This window comes from Tachysurus fulvidraco, chromosome 1 (genome assembly GCF_022655615.1).
Source record: "Tachysurus fulvidraco isolate hzauxx_2018 chromosome 1, HZAU_PFXX_2.0, whole genome shotgun sequence".
In the NCBI taxonomy this organism is placed as follows: Eukaryota; Metazoa; Chordata; class Actinopteri; order Siluriformes; family Bagridae; genus Tachysurus; species Tachysurus fulvidraco.
Genome location: NC_062518.1, coordinates 19,131,857 through 19,148,341, shown reverse-complemented (window position 1 = coordinate 19,148,341; position 16,485 = coordinate 19,131,857). Strand labels below are relative to the sequence as shown.

General features: G+C 48.0%; 3 protein-coding genes across 9 annotated transcripts in view; 2 read left to right on the top strand and 1 right to left on the bottom strand.

Moving 5' to 3' along the window:
- The first annotated feature begins 582 nt into the window (after nt 1-582).
- On the top strand, nt 583-5,143 carry LOC113649152 (heterogeneous nuclear ribonucleoprotein C). Of its 7 annotated transcripts, none has more exons than XM_027156788.2 (9): nt 583-710; nt 2,403-2,456; nt 3,001-3,137; nt 3,438-3,510; nt 3,611-3,658; nt 3,765-3,931; nt 4,028-4,144; nt 4,269-4,405; nt 4,561-5,143. In XM_027156788.2, exons 2-9 carry the CDS (start codon nt 2,452-2,454, stop codon nt 4,672-4,674), a joined length of 798 nt encoding a protein of 265 aa, XP_027012589.1. In that variant the 5' UTR covers nt 583-710; nt 2,403-2,451; the 3' UTR covers nt 4,675-5,143. The 7 variants fall into 7 exon arrangements, with proteins under 7 accessions (XP_027012589.1, XP_027012585.1, XP_027012588.1 ...); XM_027156784.2 differs by having other exon boundaries at nt 3,001-3,257; nt 4,031-4,144; XM_027156787.2 differs by having other exon boundaries at nt 585-710; nt 3,608-3,658.
- Nucleotides 5,144-6,314: 1,171 nt separating this feature from the next.
- On the top strand, nt 6,315-16,468 carry LOC113649131 (cysteine and glycine-rich protein 1-like). Its single transcript, XM_027156746.2, has 6 exons — nt 6,315-6,451; nt 10,101-10,211; nt 11,819-11,987; nt 12,094-12,223; nt 15,831-15,924; nt 16,052-16,468. Exons 2-6 carry the CDS (start codon nt 10,103-10,105, stop codon nt 16,126-16,128), a joined length of 579 nt encoding a protein of 192 aa, XP_027012547.1. The 5' UTR covers nt 6,315-6,451; nt 10,101-10,102; the 3' UTR covers nt 16,129-16,468.
- rnf32 (ring finger protein 32) overlaps nt 6,364-16,485 on the bottom strand; it is a 33,621-nt gene continuing 23,499 nt past the window's right edge. The window contains exon 9 of the mRNA XM_027156744.2: nt 6,364-6,521. The gene's annotated coding sequence lies outside the window, so the exon portion shown is untranslated. The remainder of the gene's footprint in view (nt 6,522-16,485) is intronic.

The window sequence follows — 16,485 nt, the reverse complement described above, 5'->3', positions numbered from 1 at the left end:
GAGATGGAGGGTGAAAGGGAACAAGATGTAAACAATATAATAGTATTGTACTGCTTGCGGGGGGGTTCTATAGGAAAAACCTAATGAGCATTAAAAATAAAAGGCTTCTGTGGGTGGAGGGAGGTGAAAGCAGGTGATGTCGGTAAGTAAGGAATAATGAACTGTGTGGGTTTTTTTTATGGGATTATTTAATTTGGGATTAGTTTTAGGTGTACAAATTGCACTGCATAACCAATGAAGCACGACACACCAAAGGATAAGCACCGTGTGATAAAATAAAAGTTCTTTTATTTTTATTTATATAGATAAATAAAAATTATACATACATAATATTTATTCAAACACTTTGTGTTAATTTACTTGTGGTGTGCTTTAAGTTTTCTGTGATGGATCTAAACAGCACCGAAGGTCTACGCTTGAGTCGAGACGAAAAGCAAAATATACCGAACAAAACATCTTTAAAGAAATCACTATCCAAAAAAACCCACCTATGAATGAATCAGAACTCATTTTCCATATGTTTATGGAATCGTGTCTGTTTCTGTGCTTAAAGTCGGATGTAGAAATATGATTTTTTAAGAGACTTTTATTTTGAAGACACGTTCCCGTTAGCTTGTAGTGTTTTCTCTCGCTTCATACCGACTCGTTGCGCCTGTGTTATAAAATATCTGCACCTTTACACATTTACGCGTTTTAACTTTGAACTTTCGGTGAGTAGTTTTTTTTTTTTTTTTTTTTTAAATCAACGATTTTTATTTTTATTTTTTCCCCCTATTTCACCGGGTTTTGCTCTGCGTAGTTTTTGCTCTGCGGCCTGCAGGTTGTCTTTGTTTCTCTTTCAGGCGCCGATTTTTTGCTCTTTTTATTTTAACTTGTGTCTAAAAATCATTTTACTGTTTAATGTGGACGTTTTTTTAGGGATTGGTTTAAGGGACACGTTTAACCCCGAATTACACTTTATTTCCAGCAGCGTGTGAGCTTTGTGTTGCATTGGGGTGTTTTTCATGTACACAGACACAGTGTACACACACACGTACACACACACACTATATATATATATATATACACACACACACACACACAAACACACTGTGTATACACACACATTATATATAATGTATGTATGCACACACACTGTGTTTTGATGACCTGCAGACATTAAAAAAAAAATTCCCTTAAAAAAATTCGTATTTTTGTCTGGATTTGTTCTTAAGAGGAACACTCCAGGTCCTTAATTTACTCCATAGATTAATCCATAAAAATTATGTATTTTACGCCGTTTATACTGCAATCCAACAACACGGCTGTGTCCCAAATCTCCCCGTATTCCCTATATAAGTTCCCTACATGTAGTTTATAGTGTTTTTACACCGCACTGCATGCATTACGCTTGAATGGTCAGTTGCTTTACATGTTGTGCGCCATGAGCAGTTCACATGGCTGTGTCCAGAATCGCCCCTCACTTCCTGTGTAGTGCACTTTGACTGGAGAGATGTGGCTGAAACCAAAATGTCTCCTAATCCTTAAATAACGCATTACATTACAGTAATGTATGAGACTATATATATATATATATATATATATATATGTGTGTGTGTGTGTGTATAGTGCACTACATATGGCATGAATCCCAGATGGACCCCCTGCTCCCTACATAGTGCACTATAAGTAGCCAACTACCTATAACTCCAACTAATCCCATTATAGATTTTACCTCCTGTATAAATCACCACATGGCTAAATCTGTATCTTGTCTGAAATGGCAGATTTTTACACCACTTACAGGTCAGGATGCATCCAAAAATGGCCCCTAATCCCTACATAGTGCACTTGGAGTGGCAGACAAAAAAAGGGGGGGGGGGGGACTTGTGTACTCCCTAAGTAGTGCATTATGCAATATTAAATCCCTTTATAATAGAATACATCGCTAAATCTACAAGAAAGTGCTCTCACAAGCTAATAATACAGTAGTTACAGCCTATTAGTTACCTTGTTAACGCTAATTAGAAGGTTTAGCTAATTTATTATTATTATTTAGCTAATTACCTTAAACTAATCAATTACACTGCTAAAGGCTACCGGTTCACTAGGGTTACGTCACTAGCGAGCTAATTTAACGTGTTGTCAACTGGCTATCGAGGGTTAATACACTAGCCAATGCTAAATAGCTAGCTAATTGCCTCAGGGTTAAATTTGCAAGTTTTAAGTGCAACGTTTAGCATCATGTATGATTTAGTGAGATGGAATAATTTTATCACTGATGATGTGTCATGATGAGAAACATATAATGCACTAAAAGGAGGAAAAACAAATCTTATCAGATAGCAAGCACCTGTGTTTAATTCATTAGCTAGCTAATTGATTGTGTGTGGTTAATTAACTGCCTAGCTTTTTCACCTCAGTGTAAATCTTGTGGGACGACAGCAGACGAGCGATCAACACACATACACCATGGAGTGAGTGAAAACTTTCAACAACAAGAAAATTGCTGTATAAATTACTGTCTGCTTTGATTTCATTTAAGATTATTTTCAGTGCTTAGGTTCCTAATTGAACAACAAAAAATGTTCAATTAACCTGATTATTCCTTTTAAAGGTTAATTTTATTATTATTATTGTTATTATTATTATTTTAATTTTTTTTTTATTTCATCTCATCATGATAGAAATTTCCTCCAGCTTAATTTCAATCTTATTGACACTGGAGACTCCTTCCATCTCGTTTTAAATAAACGTCTCCTTAATCATTAAGCGTTAAAAAAAAAGTCTGTAGGTGACGTACAAACCCCGGTTACTATAGAAACTGACCCACTGCCTCCTGACCAATCAGAACTGTGAGATCTGTGAGGCCCTGTGTATAAATTTTATAACGAGGAAACGATCTCTCCGTCTCTTTCCGCAAGTCGATCAGACGTTGAATGTGTTTTGTAAATAGTTAACCACTTTTATTTTAGAGTTAAAATAATAAGAGGTTGTGTTTTTTTTTGTGCTGCTTTAAAGTCGCTCCCCGAACGCCATGGCCAGCAACGTGACCAATAAGACGGACCCACGTTCGCTGAACTCTCGCGTCTTCATCGGGAATCTGAACACCATGCTGGTGACCAAAGCTGACGTGGAGGCCATCTTCAGCAAGTACGGTATGATCGTGGGCTGCTCCGTCCACAAAGGTTTCGCTTTTGTCCAGTTCTCGAACGAAAGGAATGCTCGTGCCGCGGTGGGCGGAGAGGACGGGCGCATGATCGCTGGACAGGTCCTGGGTGAGGAAGTGCTCTGCTGCTAGGGATGGTTTACATCAGTATCTTTTTGTTTGCAACATATTTCAAGCAACCTTGCAGATTCTACTAACGTCCTATGTTTCAAATGATGAATTCTTGGTCCTCGAGTCTCGAATTGTATTTGATCTCCAATGAACTGCTGATTTCCCCTCTGACTTCCAGACATCAACCTGGCAGGCGAGCCCAAGCCTCACAGATCAAAAACCACCAAACGTCCAGCAGGAGATATGTACAGGTGTGACGCTTCTCTCCATCCGACTCCTTTCTTGCTTTGAACCTGACGCCCCGTTTCACGTCTTGTCGTTTTTTTTTTTCCCTTTTCTGTACTACAGCAGCTCCACTTTTGAGCTCGACTACGATTTCCAGAGAGATTACTACGACAGGTAAAGTGTTGACCTTTTTCCTCACGTTGACCTCAGAGAGAGATGTACACGCACGTTTCCTGATTGGATGTGTAACTGTTGTTCGCGTGGACATGACCTTTTTCAGGATGTACGCGTATCCGTCCCGTGTGCCCCCCCCTCCTCCACCCCTCTCCCGTGCCGTCATTCCCTCCAAGCGAGCACGGGTCAGCCTGAGCGGAGGAGGAAGCCGACGCACCAAATCCAGCTTCTCATCTTCCTCCAAAAGCAGCCAGCGCTCTTCATCACGGGCCAGTCAGTATTCACACCTCACTCTCCTCCTGAGCTTTCTAGCAGCGCCATGCCTGCAGTCAGACTGATGTATCGCTGCTTTATTTATTCCCTCTAAAGCAGTTAAAGCAGACGACCTTCAGACCATAAAGCGGGAACTGGCTCAGATCAAACACAAAGTGGATTATCTTCTGGAAAGTTTAGACCGCATGGAGAAAGATCATAGCAAGAAATCAGGTAGCGGCTCCTCCTCTGTTTCTCTTCTTGTCTCATCATGGATCCCTTTATATTGACCCATGGTTTATATTTAAACCTCAGTCGTTCATGTTCAGTGTTCAAAGCTCTCTGTCTCTCTGTGCAGAAGGAAAGGTGGGGAAGGCGGACATGGGTGAAGTCTCTCAGCAGCACTCGAGCAGTAAGAAGGAGCGTGACCGAGAGGAGCAGGAGCTCAACGACTCTGACGAAGAGGGAGATCTTCTGGAGGAAGATGAGGAGGAGGTAAGGATTCTCTCGGTTCATCTTAAATACACGCTCTGATTCGTAATGACGGAGGGTTTAGCTCTCACCCCATAGTATGGTTTATTCTATACTGAAAAAGGGAAGCAACTCGATTTGAAAACCGTTTAATGCCGACGCACGCTGTCTGTTTACAGGCAAAGAGTATCGGCGGAGAGAACGAGGAAGAGGATGGAGAGGATGAGGAAGAAGAGGGAGAGCACGAGGAAGGCGAGGATGACGGCGACAGCATAAACGGCGATGACCCATAGGACTGTTTTGTTTTAGTTTGCTTGCTCGTTCAAACACACACAAACACTCAAACAAACCACCTCAGCCTCCAGAGTGAAGAAACGTCAAATTCTGGACTCGTTCTTTATTAATAATAATAATATTAATAATAATAACAAAAAAAAGAATGTGCACACACTTCTCTTCTTGTGAAGCGATTTTTAAAGTCTGTTGTCTGTCTGAATAAACAATCAGTGCTTTGTTATGGTTATACTTTTAAAATTTGGTCCCATTTTAAATGCTTTTTCTCTCCCCGTAATCCCCCTGTCTGTGTGTATAACATTTATTTTCCTTTAAAAAATGATCCATGAGTGTGTTTGTTCATGAGTATGTTCATCGCTAAGTGTCCTACATGGTTGTTTTTTATTTTCTCATTGCTCATGTCTTCTTTTTTTTCCTGTAAAAATTCAAGATATCACGTTATGAATTGCAATAAAATGGTCAAAATTTTGTCTGGTCTCTTGGACTGGAGGAAGTGTTCAGGGTTCAGGTTTTGGGGGGGGGGGGGCACATAATTGAGTTGTCCATTTACTGTAAAACCTATAGAATCCTTATCGGGTTTGTTTTTCTGCTTTTTTGTATGAATAAATTGCCCTTTAGTAATATGGCTAGCTAAATACATGATATAATGAAATACTAGAGATTCCTAAAGCCCTGAGTGTCTGCTTTCATATCAGCCTCTAAAGGATGTTATTACAGCGTGATGTTATAGCAATGTGTAAACAGGGGTTTGTGTTATATAACAACTGCACTATACATCACTATACATCACTTTCAAATCAAATTTTATTCGTCACATACATACGGAGGAGGACATGCAGTGAAATGCTTTTTGCATCTGTCCAGTATTCAAACAGTTTACATTGTACATCACTATACATCACCTTACATCACTACACATCACTTTATATCACTATACATCACTTGTGTGCACTTTGGATGGGTCAAATGCAGAGAACTAATTCTGAGTATGGGTGACCGTACTTAACCGTATGTCACTTTCACTTTATATCACCACACATCACTATACATCACTTTATATCACTATACATCACTTTACATCACCTTACATCACTACAGATCACTTTATATCACTATACATCACTATACATCACCTTACATCACTACACATCACTTTATATCACTATACATCACTTTATATCACTATACATCGCTATGCGTCACTATACATCACTATACATCACTTCATATCATTATACATCACTTTATGTCACTATACATCACTATACATCACTTCAAATCACTATACATCACTTTATATCACTATACATCACTATACATCACTTTATATCACTATACATCACTTTATATCACTATACATCACTATACATCACTTCATATCACTATACATCACTATGCATCACTATACATCACTTTATATCACTTTACAGCAATATACATCACTATATATCACTATACATCACTTTATATCACTATACATCACTATATATCACTTGATATCACAGCAATATACATCACTATACATCACTTTATATCACCTCATTTTACAGGAAAAAAGCACTTGTGCACAACTGAGCTTGGGAATGCCATAAGGGGGCAGTATTTGTAGAGTCAAACCTAAAAAAAACAACCTGATGACTTCATTTCTGCCTCTGCCCTTTTTTCTTTTTTTGGTCACAGAAGTCTATAGAAGTAAGGAAGGAAGTAGGGAAGGTCGTGAGCTCCAAGCAGGCCAAGTTTCATAACAGCTCCTCGTGAAGTCCTCGTGCGCTACAGGTATGGTGTGAATTTTGCTCTTATCTTCTTCACCTGGCTGGAGACTTTTATGCTGCTGGTGATGATGATGCTACAGAAACAGACAGAACACAAGCATGAGGGAAAGAACGGATGGGGGGTTTTATGGTTTTTATTTGTAAAGTTTACTTGTAAACACAACACACATTTCACACTCTTTGTCTCGATGTTGCGTAACAGTGTGTGTGTGTGTGTGTGTGAGAGAGAGAGAGAGAGAGAGAGAGAGACATGTCCTGTCTCGCCCGTATAACACTTTGACGCTTTCTCGGGAAGAATTTTCCAGAAACTTTGTGTGTTTAATGTCGCAGCTCCACGCTTATCTTCAGTCCTACAGAACTGTTCCTTGTGTACTCAGGGAGGAAGTGTGTTAAACTCATTATAAAGCCAAAACAACCGTTCAATCCTAAAACACATTTCAGACGTTTTCTGTGGTAGAAGTTCACATATTACACCTGAACTTTATTTCCACAGGTTTCTCTATTCTGATTGGTCTAAAAGCTGATTAAATCTATTTTATTTATTCTGAACTTTTTTTTGTTTTAGACAAACATACATTTTGTAGCAGAATATGTTACTGAAGTGAGAAGTTTTCCTCAGAAAAGGGATGTAGATACACACCTAGAGGTGTGTGTGTGTGTGTGTGTGGGAGTGTGTGTGGGAGTGTGTGTGGGAGTGTGCGTGTGTGTGGGAGTGTGTGTGTGTGTGGGAGTGTGCGTGTGTGTGGGAGTGTGCGTGTGTGTAGGAGTGTGTAGGAGTGTGTGTGTGTGTGTGTAGGAGTGTGTGTGTGTGTGTGTGTGTAGGAGTGTGTGGGAGGAGGGTGGGCGTGAGGAGAGGAGGGCGTGGGGAGGAGGGTGGGGGGGGAGGAGTAGGAGGGGGCTGGGGGGGGAGGAGCTGAGAGGAGAGGAGGGGGTGAGGAGAGGGAGGACGGCGTGGTGGGGAGGAGTGGCGGGGGAGGAGAGGGGAGTGAGGAGAGGAGGCGGGGGTGGGGAGGAGGTGCGGGTGGGTGTGGTGAGTGGGAGGAGGACGGGGGGCGAGGAGAGGAGGGGGGGGGGGTGAGGAGGCGAGGGGGGTGGGAGGCTGAGGGCGGGGTGGGAGAGGATGGGGGTGCGAGGAGAGTTGCGAGGAGAGGAGCGAGAGGAGAGAGAGGCGGTGAGGAGTGTAGGAGGAGCGGTGGTAGGGGGGCGAGGCGAGGAGGCTGGTGAGAGACGCGCGAGGAGGCAGGGGGAGCGGGCGGGGCGAGGGGTGGGGGCGGGTGGGTGAGCGAGAGGAGAGCGTGCGAGGGAGAGTGGAGTGTGTGTGTGAGGGTGGGTGGGGATGTGGGGGTTGGGTGGGGGTTGGAGGTGAGGGCGTGGGTGTGTGGTAGGTGAGGGGTGTGTATGGAGCGGGTGCGGTGTGGGTGGGCAGGAGTGTTGTGTTGGGTGTGGTGGGGGTCGTAGAAGGTGGGGGGTGGGTGGTGTAGTGTGGGGTGTGGTGAGGGTTGTGAGGGGTGTGTGGGTTTGGTGGGTGAGGAGTGTGGGGAGGGGGAGTGTGAGTGTGAGGGGTGAGCGGAGCGGGTGTGGGGAGGGGGTGTGTGTGCGTGTGTGGTGGTGTGGAGGGGGAGTGAGGGTGTGTGGAGGTGGGTGGTGAGTGGGAGGGTGTGTGTGTGTGGGAGGGTGTGGTGTGTGGGTGGTGTTGAGGTGTGGAGGGTGGTGTGTATGTGGTGTGGGTGTGAGGGGTGTGTGTGGGTGTGGAGGGGGGAGGAGGGGATGGTGTGAGGAGAGTGAGAGCGAGGAGTGTGCGTGGGGGTGAGGGGGAGTGGGTGCGAAGGAGTGGGAGAGTAGTGGGGTGAGAGGGGGTGGTGGGTGAGGGAGGGGGGGGGTGACGAGGAGCGGGTGTGGGGTTATGTGGGGTGAGGAGTGATGGTGGGGGGTGGGGGTAGTGGGGTGGTATGGATGGTGTAGAGTGGGGTGGGGTAGGCGGGGGGTGGGAGTGTGGGTGTGGGTGGGTGTGTGCTGTGATGGTGGGTGGTGTGGGGTGTAGTGGAGTGGTGGTGGTGGGTTGGGCTGGAGGGAGGGGTGTGGGACGGGGAACTGCGTGGGAGAGCAAGTGTGTGTAGAGTGCGGGGGTGGGGGTGGGAGGGGTGAGTGAAAGCGTGGGAGTGAGAGGGAAGATGAGTGGGAGTGAGGGTGCTGAGGTGAGAGCGCGAGGGGGGAGCAGTGGGGGGAGCGCGGGAGGCGAGGTGCGTTGGGGGAGAGGGGTGTGTGTGGAGCGCGAGTGAGGAGAAATGGTGGGCGAGGGGGGAGTGAGCGTGGGGGATTGAGTGAAAGAGAGAGAGCGAGTGGGGGCGAGCGTCGAGGGGAGTGAGGAGCGTGGAGTGGGAGAGGGAAGGTGGGGGGAGTGTGCTGTAGTCAGGAGGGTGTGGGTGCGTCTGGACTGTGGGTGGTGGGTGGGGTGGTGAGAGGGGTGTGGGAGGAAGGGGGTTGTGTGGTGTGTAGGTGTAGTGTGGGGAGCGGGATGTGGGAGTGGGGGGCGGGGCGGGCGGAGGGGGGCGTAGCGAGAGCGAGAGGGGGATGGAGAGCGAGGGTGTGAGAGTGAAGTGAGAGAGAGGAGGTGAGAAGGAGTGCGAAGGAGAGAGAGGAGTGTGGGGTGAGAGAAGTGAGTCGGAGCAGCGGGGTGGGGCGGAAAGACGCGTGAGATGGTTGAAGGGGCGTGAGGTGGGGTGGAGCGTGTAGCGGTGTGGGGTGGGGCGGGTGAAGCGGGGTGAAGGTGGAGAAGGTGGGTGGTGGGGCGAGGATAGGGTGGGTGTGACGTGTGGGCAGGGGTGGAGGGAGGTGGGGGGGAGGCGAGAAGTGTGGGTGTGGTGGGGTGGGGGAAGGTGGTGAGGGTGGGTGGGGAAGGTGATGGGGGAAGGGGTGTTGTGGGGTGGGCGAGTGTGTGTGGGGTGTGTGTGGGAAGTGTGGGGGGTGTGGGGTGGTGTGTGTGTGTGTGGTGTGGGGGAAGGTGTGGTGGGTGTGGTGGGAATGTGTGGTGATGGTGGTGTGGCTGTGGGTGGAGGTGTGGGTTGTGTGTGTGTGTGTGTGTGGGAAGGTGTGTGGGAAGGTGTGTGGGAAGGTGTGTGGGCCGGTGTGTGTGTGGTGTGTGGGCAGGGTGTGTGTGTGTGTGTGGGTGCGTGAGTGTGTGTGTGTGGGGTGTGGGAAGGTGTGTGTGTGGGGGACGGTGTGTGTGTGTGTGGAGGTGTGTGTGGACGGTGTGGTGTGTGCGGAAGAGGTGTGTGGAAGGTGTGTGTGTGTGGGAAGGTGTGTGTGTGTGGGAAGGTGTGTGTGTGTGTGTGTGGGAAGGTGTGTGTGTGTGTGTGTGTGGGAAGGTGTGTGTGTGTGTGTGTGTGGGAAGGTGTGTGTGTGTGTGTGTGTGTGGGAAGGTGTGTGTGTGTGTGTGGGAAGGTGTGTGTGTGTGTGTGTGTGTAGGAAGGTAGGAAGGTGTGTGTGTGTGTGTAGGAAGGTGTGTGTGTGTGTGTGTAGGAAGGTGTGTGTGTGTATAGGAGGGTGTGTGTGTGTGTCTGTGTGTGGGCCATACCTTCACTTCCAGCTAGTTTAGTTTAATCATTAATATAACATCTGTATTTTTATTTATTGTTATTGTGTGTGTGTTTCAGGAATGCCTCTCGGGGGTGGAAACAAGTGTGCCTGCTGTCAGAAGACCGTCTACTTCGCAGAGGAAGTTCAGTGCGATGGGCGGAGTTTCCATAAGTCATGTTTCCTCTGTAGTGAGTTCATTTATCTTGTAATGCTTTATTTCCTTAAAACCACGGCTTACATCTCAGCCTCATGTTTCATATCCTCTATCAGACACACACACACACGTCTTATAAAATCTGTCAAACACACTTCAGCTCATGGTACATAATCACAGTATCTTCACAACACGACTCCTTGTTTACTCCATGACTCGTCATGACATGGTGCTTCAGGATAAGGATGTGTTTGCTTAAGGACTTTAAATGTCTCTCACGCAACCTTAGACAAATGCAGGGACGTTAGGATGTGCCTGGATTTCACCAAGTTCCTTATTATGGCACAAACTAGCATAACTGCTAGATTACCAAGCCTACAACAAACACGTAGTTAGCCTACAGTATATATGCTATCTAGCGAGACCTACAACTAAGTAAAACAAATAAATACAACAACTTCTAGAGCTTTTCCATACTAACTAATGCTGTAACTGATGGACTAGCTAGCCCAGTGGTCGGCAACCTTAAACACTCAAAGAGCCATTTGGACCTGTTTACCACAAAAATACCACAGGGAGCCACAAAATTCTTTTGACATCTAAAATGAAGATAACACTGCATATATCGTTTTTTACCTTTATGGAAAGTATAGAAAAAAACAAAAATATTTTGAACAGTTTGAACTAACCTTAAGAATAAAGACGCTGGGTTGAAAGTTACTTTCAAATAAAATGTTTAATGTATAATTGAGTCCTTCGTATTCATGACCAAGGCTCTCAAGTTTTGAAGACAGGCAAGCATGACATCTCTAACCCCTTTTTTTCATTGGATGTTGCGTTAAATCTTTCCCAGATAGTGCTATTTTCTGATTGGCTATTGTGTAGCTTCTTTTTTGATTGGCTGATAAGTGTCAGGCTTGACTAAGAACTGAGACGCGCTTGATTCCTGCCCGGTTCCACAGAGACAGCAGTGCGGACTGACACATTTTGGGCGCTGCGGCTTATTAAATATATGATAGTTTTTCTGCGTGAGAATACGATGTGCGGTGTGAGAAAAGACCAAAATGCGTGACTGTCACTCTCAATGTGTGGCACTTGACAGCCAGACAGCCATGCATGACATAAAAAATTAAACTTGCCGGCTGCAGCAAACCAAAAATGCGCCTGCTTCTGTGTGTCAGATTTCGCAAGTCGGCGGTTATGACGCATATTTTGAAAAAAAAAGAATTAAACACGGTTTACTTTAATGTTACAAGACCATCATGATCTTAGAATTTATAATTACATTTTTTAAAAACTAACTAACAAAAATAAAAAATTTAAAATAAATATTTATTTTCCAAATCTACAGGGAGCCGCAGCAGTGGGATGAAAGAGCCACTTGCGGCTATGGAGCTGCGGGTTGCCGACCCCTGAGCTAGCCTAAAGTACATATGCTAACTGACTGGCATTAAATATTAGCATGCTAGCAGACTTACAAGAAAGAACAGCAGGCAATGCTAAACACTCTTATTGCTGGAGTAGTGAGACTTATAACTGTTCATTTAACTGTAACAGTTGCGGTAGCTAGCATGTCATGAAGACGTTAATAGATAAGTTAAATACAGGAACTGCACTAAGTCCGACTTCTCCTGGTGTCAGTGGTGTGCAGGAAGAACCTTGACAGCACTACTGTGGCTACCCATGAAAATGAGGTCTACTGCAAGTCCTGTTACGGAAAGAAGTACGGCCCAAAAGGCTACGGTTACGGTGCTGGTGCCGGGACGCTGAGCATGGACAGAGGAGAGTCTCTGGGAATCAAGCCCGTGGAGTGAGATGTTTGTTTAAATATAATTCTTTATTGTTGAACAGAATATTTAGTTATATCACAGTAGCATTATGCTGTTTTATTTCCACCTGTGTGTGTGTTTTTACAGTGAAATGCCGCAGCAGCCCACTAACAACCAGAACACTTCCAAGTTCGCCCAGAAGTTTGGGAGCTCTGACATGTGCCCTCGCTGCGGCAAAGCCGTGTACGCAGCCGAGAAGACCATTGGAGCAGGAGCGGTGAGTGACACGTGAAAGTTATTAGCAGTCTGTTGTTACCATAACCTAACTATTTAGCTAGTGTGTGTGTGTGTGTGTGTGTCAGTGAAGGAGACGTGGCCTCAGTGTGTGTGTGTGTCGGTGAAGGAGACGTGGCCTCAGTGTGTGTGTGTGTCGGTGAAGGAGGCGTGGCCTCAGTGTGTGTGTGTGTCGGTGAAGGAGACGTGGCCTCAGTGTGTGTGTGTGTCGGTGAAGGAGACGTGGCCTCAGTGTGTGTGTGTGTGTCAGTGAAGGAGACGTGGCCTCAGTGTGTGTGTGTGTGTCAGTGAAGGAGGCGTGGCCTCAGTGTGTGTGTGTCAGTGAAGGAGGCGTGGCCTCAGTGTGTGTGTGTCAGTGAAGGAGGCGTGGCCTCAGTGTGTGTGTGTGTCAGTGAAGGAGGCGTGGCCTCAGTGTGTGTGTGTGTCAGTGAAGGAGGCGTGGCCTCAGTGTGTGTGTGTGTCAGTGAAGGAGGCGTGGCCTCAGTGTGTGTGTGTGTCAGTGAAGGAGGCGTGGCCTCAGTGTGTGTGTGTGTCAGTGAAGGAGGCGTGGCCTCAGTGTGTGTGTGTGTCAGTGAAGGAGGCGTGGCCTCAGGGTGTGTGTGTCGGTGAAGGAGGCGTGGCCTCAGGGTGTGTGTCGGTGAAGGAGGCGTGGCCTCAGGGTGTGTGTGTCGGTGAAGGAGGCGTGGCCTCAGTGTGTGTGTGTGTGTCGGTGAAGGAGGCGTGGCCTCAGGGTGTGTGTGTGTGTCGGTGAAGGAGGCGTGGCCTCAGTGTGTGTGTGTGTGTCGGTGAAGGAGGCGTGGCCTCAGTGTGTGTGTGTGTCAGTGAAGGAGGCGTGGCCTCAGTGTGTGTGTGTGTCAGTGAAGGAGGCGTGGCCTCAGTGTGTGTGTGTGTCAGTGAAGGAGGCGTGGCCTCAGTGTGTGTGTGTGTCAGTGAAGGAGGCGTGGCCTCAGTGTGTGTGTGTGTCAGTGAAGGAGGTGTGGCCTCAGTGTGTGTGTGTGTCGGTGAAGGAGGCGTGGCCTCAGTGTGTGTGTGTGTGTCGGTGAAGGAGGCGTGGCCTCAGGGTGTGTGTGTGGGTGAAGGAGGCGTGGCCTCAGGGTGTGTGTGTCGGTGAAGGAGGCGTGGCCTCAGGGTGTGTGTGTCGGTGAAGGAGGCGTGGCCTCAGGGTGTGTGTCGGTGAAGGAGGCGTGGCCTCAGGGGGGGTGTCAGTGAAGGACGCGTGGCCTCAGGGGGGGTGTCAGTGAAGGAGGCGTGGCCTCAGGGTGTGTGTGTGTCAGTGAAGGAGGCATGGCCTCAGGGTGTGTGTGTGTCAGTGAAGGAGGCATGGCCTCAGGGTGTGTCAGGCTCAGTGAAGGAGGTGTGGCCTCTGTGTGTCAGTGAAGGCCTCTGTGTGTGTGTCGGAGGTGTGGCCTCAGGGTGTGTCAGGCTGAGTGAAGGAGGTGTGGCCTCAGGGTGTGTCAGGCTCAGTGAAGGAGGTGTGGCCTCAGGGTGTGTCAGGCTCAGTGAAGGTGTGGCCTCAGGGTGTGTCAGGCTCAGTGAAGGAGGTGTGGCCTCAGGGTGTGTCAGGCTCAGTGAAGGAGGTGTGGCGTGTCAGGCTCAGTGAAGGAGGTGTGGCGTGTCAGGCTCAGTGAAGGAGGTGTGGTGTGTCAGGCTCAGTGAAGGAGGTGTGGTGTGTCAGGCTCAGTGAAGGAGGTGTGGTGTGTCAGCCTCAGTGAAGGAGGTGTGGTGTGTCAGGCTCAGTGAAGGAGGTGTGGTGTGTCAGGCTCAGTGAAGGAGGTGTGGTGTGTCAGGCTCAGTGAAGGAGGTGTGGTGTGTCAGGCTCAGTGAAGGAGGTGTGGTGTGTCAGGCTCAGTGAAGGAGGTGTGGTGTGTCAGGCTCAGTGAAGGAGGTGTGGCCTCAGGGTGTGTGTGTGTCAGTGAAGGAGGCGTGGCCTCAGTGTGTGTGTGTGTCAGTGAAGGAGGCGTGGCCTCAGTGTGTGTGTGTGTCAGTGAAGGAGGCGTGGCCTCAGTGTGTGTGTGTGTCAGTGAAGGAGGCGTGGCCTCAGTGTGTGTGTGTGTCAGTGAAGGAGGCGTGGCCTCAGTGTGTGTGTGTGTCAGTGAAGGAGGCGTGGCCTCAGTGTGTGTGTGTGTCAGTGAAGGAGGCGTGGCCTCAGTGTGTGTGTGTCAGTGAAGGAGGCGTGGCCTCAGTGTGTGTGTGTGTCAGTGAAGGAGGCGTGGCCTCAGTGTGTGTGTGTGTCAGTGAAGGAGGCGTGGCCTCAGTGTGTGTGTGTGTGTCAGTGAAGGAGGCGTGGCCTCAGTGTGTGTGTGTGTCAGTGAAGGAGGCGTGGCCTCAGTGTGTGTGTGTGTCAGTGAAGGAGGCGTGGCCTCAGTGTGTGTGTGTGTCAGTGAAGGAGGCGTGGCCTCAGTGTGTGTGTGTGTCAGTGAAGGAGGCGTGGCCTCAGTGTGTGTGTGTGTCAGTGAAGGAGGCGTGGCCTCAGGGGGTGTGTCAGTGAAGGAGGCGTGGCCTCAGGGGGTGTGTCAGTGAAGGACGCGTGGCCTCAGGGGGGGTGTCAGTGAAGGACGCGTGGCCTCAGGGGGGGTGTCAGTGAAGGAGGCGTGGCCTCAGGGTGTGTGTGTGTCAGTGAAGGAGGCATGGCCTCAGGGTGTGTGTGTGTCAGTGAAGGAGGCATGGCCTCAGGGTGTGTGTGTGTCAGTGAAGGAGGCATGGCCTCAGGGTGTGTCAGGCTCAGTGAAGGAGGTGTGGCCTCTGTGTGTCAGTGAAGGCCTCTGTGTGTGTGTCGGAGGTGTGGCCTCGGGTGTGTCAGGCTGAGTGAAGGAGGTGTGGCCTCAGGGTGTGTCAGGCTCAGTGAAGGAGGTGTGGCCTCAGGGTGTGTCAGGCTCAGTGAAGGTGTGGCCTCAGGGTGTGTCAGGCTCAGTGAAGGAGGTGTGGCGTGTCAGGCTCAGTGAAGGAGGTGTGGTGTGTCAGGCTCAGTGAAGGAGGTGTGGTGTGTCAGCCTCAGTGAAGGAGGTGTGGTGTGTCAGGCTCAGTGAAGGAGGTGTGGTGTGTCAGGCTCAGTGAAGGAGGTGTGGTGTGTCAGGCTCAGTGAAGGAGGTGTGGTGTGTCAGGCTCAGTGAAGGAGGTGTGGTGTGTCAGGCTCAGTGAAGGAGGTGGTGTGTAGGCTTAGTGTGTGTCAGGCTCAGTGAAGGAGGTGTGGTGTGTCAGGCTCAGTGAAGGAGGTGTGGTGTGTCAGGCTCAGTGAAGGAGGTGTGGTGTGTCAGGCTCAGTGAAGGAGGTGTGGTGTGTCAGGCTCAGTGAAGGAGGTGTGGTGTGTCAGGCTCAGTGAAGGAGGTGTGGTGTGTCAGGCTCAGTGAAGGAGGTGTGGTGTGTCAGGCTCAGTGAAGGAGGTGTGGCCTCAGGGTGTGTCAGGCTCAGTGAAGGAGGTGTGGCCTCAGGGTGTGTCAGGCTCAGTGAAGGTGAAATCATTCTAGTGATTAGAATAAGCAACTTTATTTTTATTTTTAAAATGAACAGACTTGTACATATTTAATAAAATCTGCTAACAGGCTCACACAGGTTGTGAATTGTTGTTTACATGTTTTGTGTATTTTCTCCAGTCATGGCATAAGAGCTGTTTCCGCTGTGCTAAATGTGGGAAGGGCCTCGAATCCACCACCTTGTCGGACAAAGATGGAGAGATCTATTGCAAAGGTACGATTATTATTATTTCAGCTCCCTCAAAAATAGTAGCATGTATGTACAGCACTGCTGGTTTTATTGTATCCTGTAGAAAACATGGTGTAGCTGCATTAACTACATCATTTTGTGTTCCACACAGGGTGCTATGCTAAAAGCTTCGGTCCAAAAGGGTTCGGATACGGACAAGGAGCCGGCGCTCTCGCTCACGCTCAGTAGAATGATTCCCTGCTCTATTTCCCTTATTTCACCAAGCTGAAGCTTTACACTGCATGTGCTAGTATTTACAGTTAGCTGGAACATTTAGAATCTGTATCATCAATGCTGGTTTTAAATATAACTTGTAAGCTGCAGTACACATTAAGAATAAATACAGAGCTCCATAAAGCACACGTTAAGCTTCTCATAGATGCGAAACATTTTCAGGTTCTGATTTGCATATTTAATACACAAATATAGTATAGAGACATTTTTATATCCACAATGACTTATGGAAATGTTTCTCTAGTAGCATTCTGCATTTTTTTTATAAGAATAATAAACATCGGTGTAAAAAGTGGTGTGTGGATGTTTGTA

What these genes read in the sequence shown, in the direction of transcription:
- LOC113649152 (XM_027156781.2), top strand. An exon ending in CCAGCAGGAGATATGTACAG is followed by an intron (nt 3,511 to 3,607) that starts GTGTGACGCTTC and finishes TCTGTACTACAG; the next exon opens with CAGCTCCACTTTTGAGCTCG. An exon ending in TGGAGGAAGATGAGGAGGAG is followed by an intron (nt 4,406 to 4,560) that starts GTAAGGATTCTC and finishes GTCTGTTTACAG; the next exon opens with GCAAAGAGTATCGGCGGAGA.
- LOC113649131 (XM_027156746.2), top strand. Translation starts at nt 10,103, where the DNA reads ATGCCTCTCGGGGGTGGAAACAAGTGTGCCTGCTGTCAGAAGACCGTC. An exon ending in TAAGTCATGTTTCCTCTGTA is followed by an intron (nt 10,212 to 11,818) that starts GTGAGTTCATTT and finishes TCCTGGTGTCAG; the next exon opens with TGGTGTGCAGGAAGAACCTT. An exon ending in TGGAGAGATCTATTGCAAAG is followed by an intron (nt 15,925 to 16,051) that starts GTACGATTATTA and finishes TGTTCCACACAG; the next exon opens with GGTGCTATGCTAAAAGCTTC.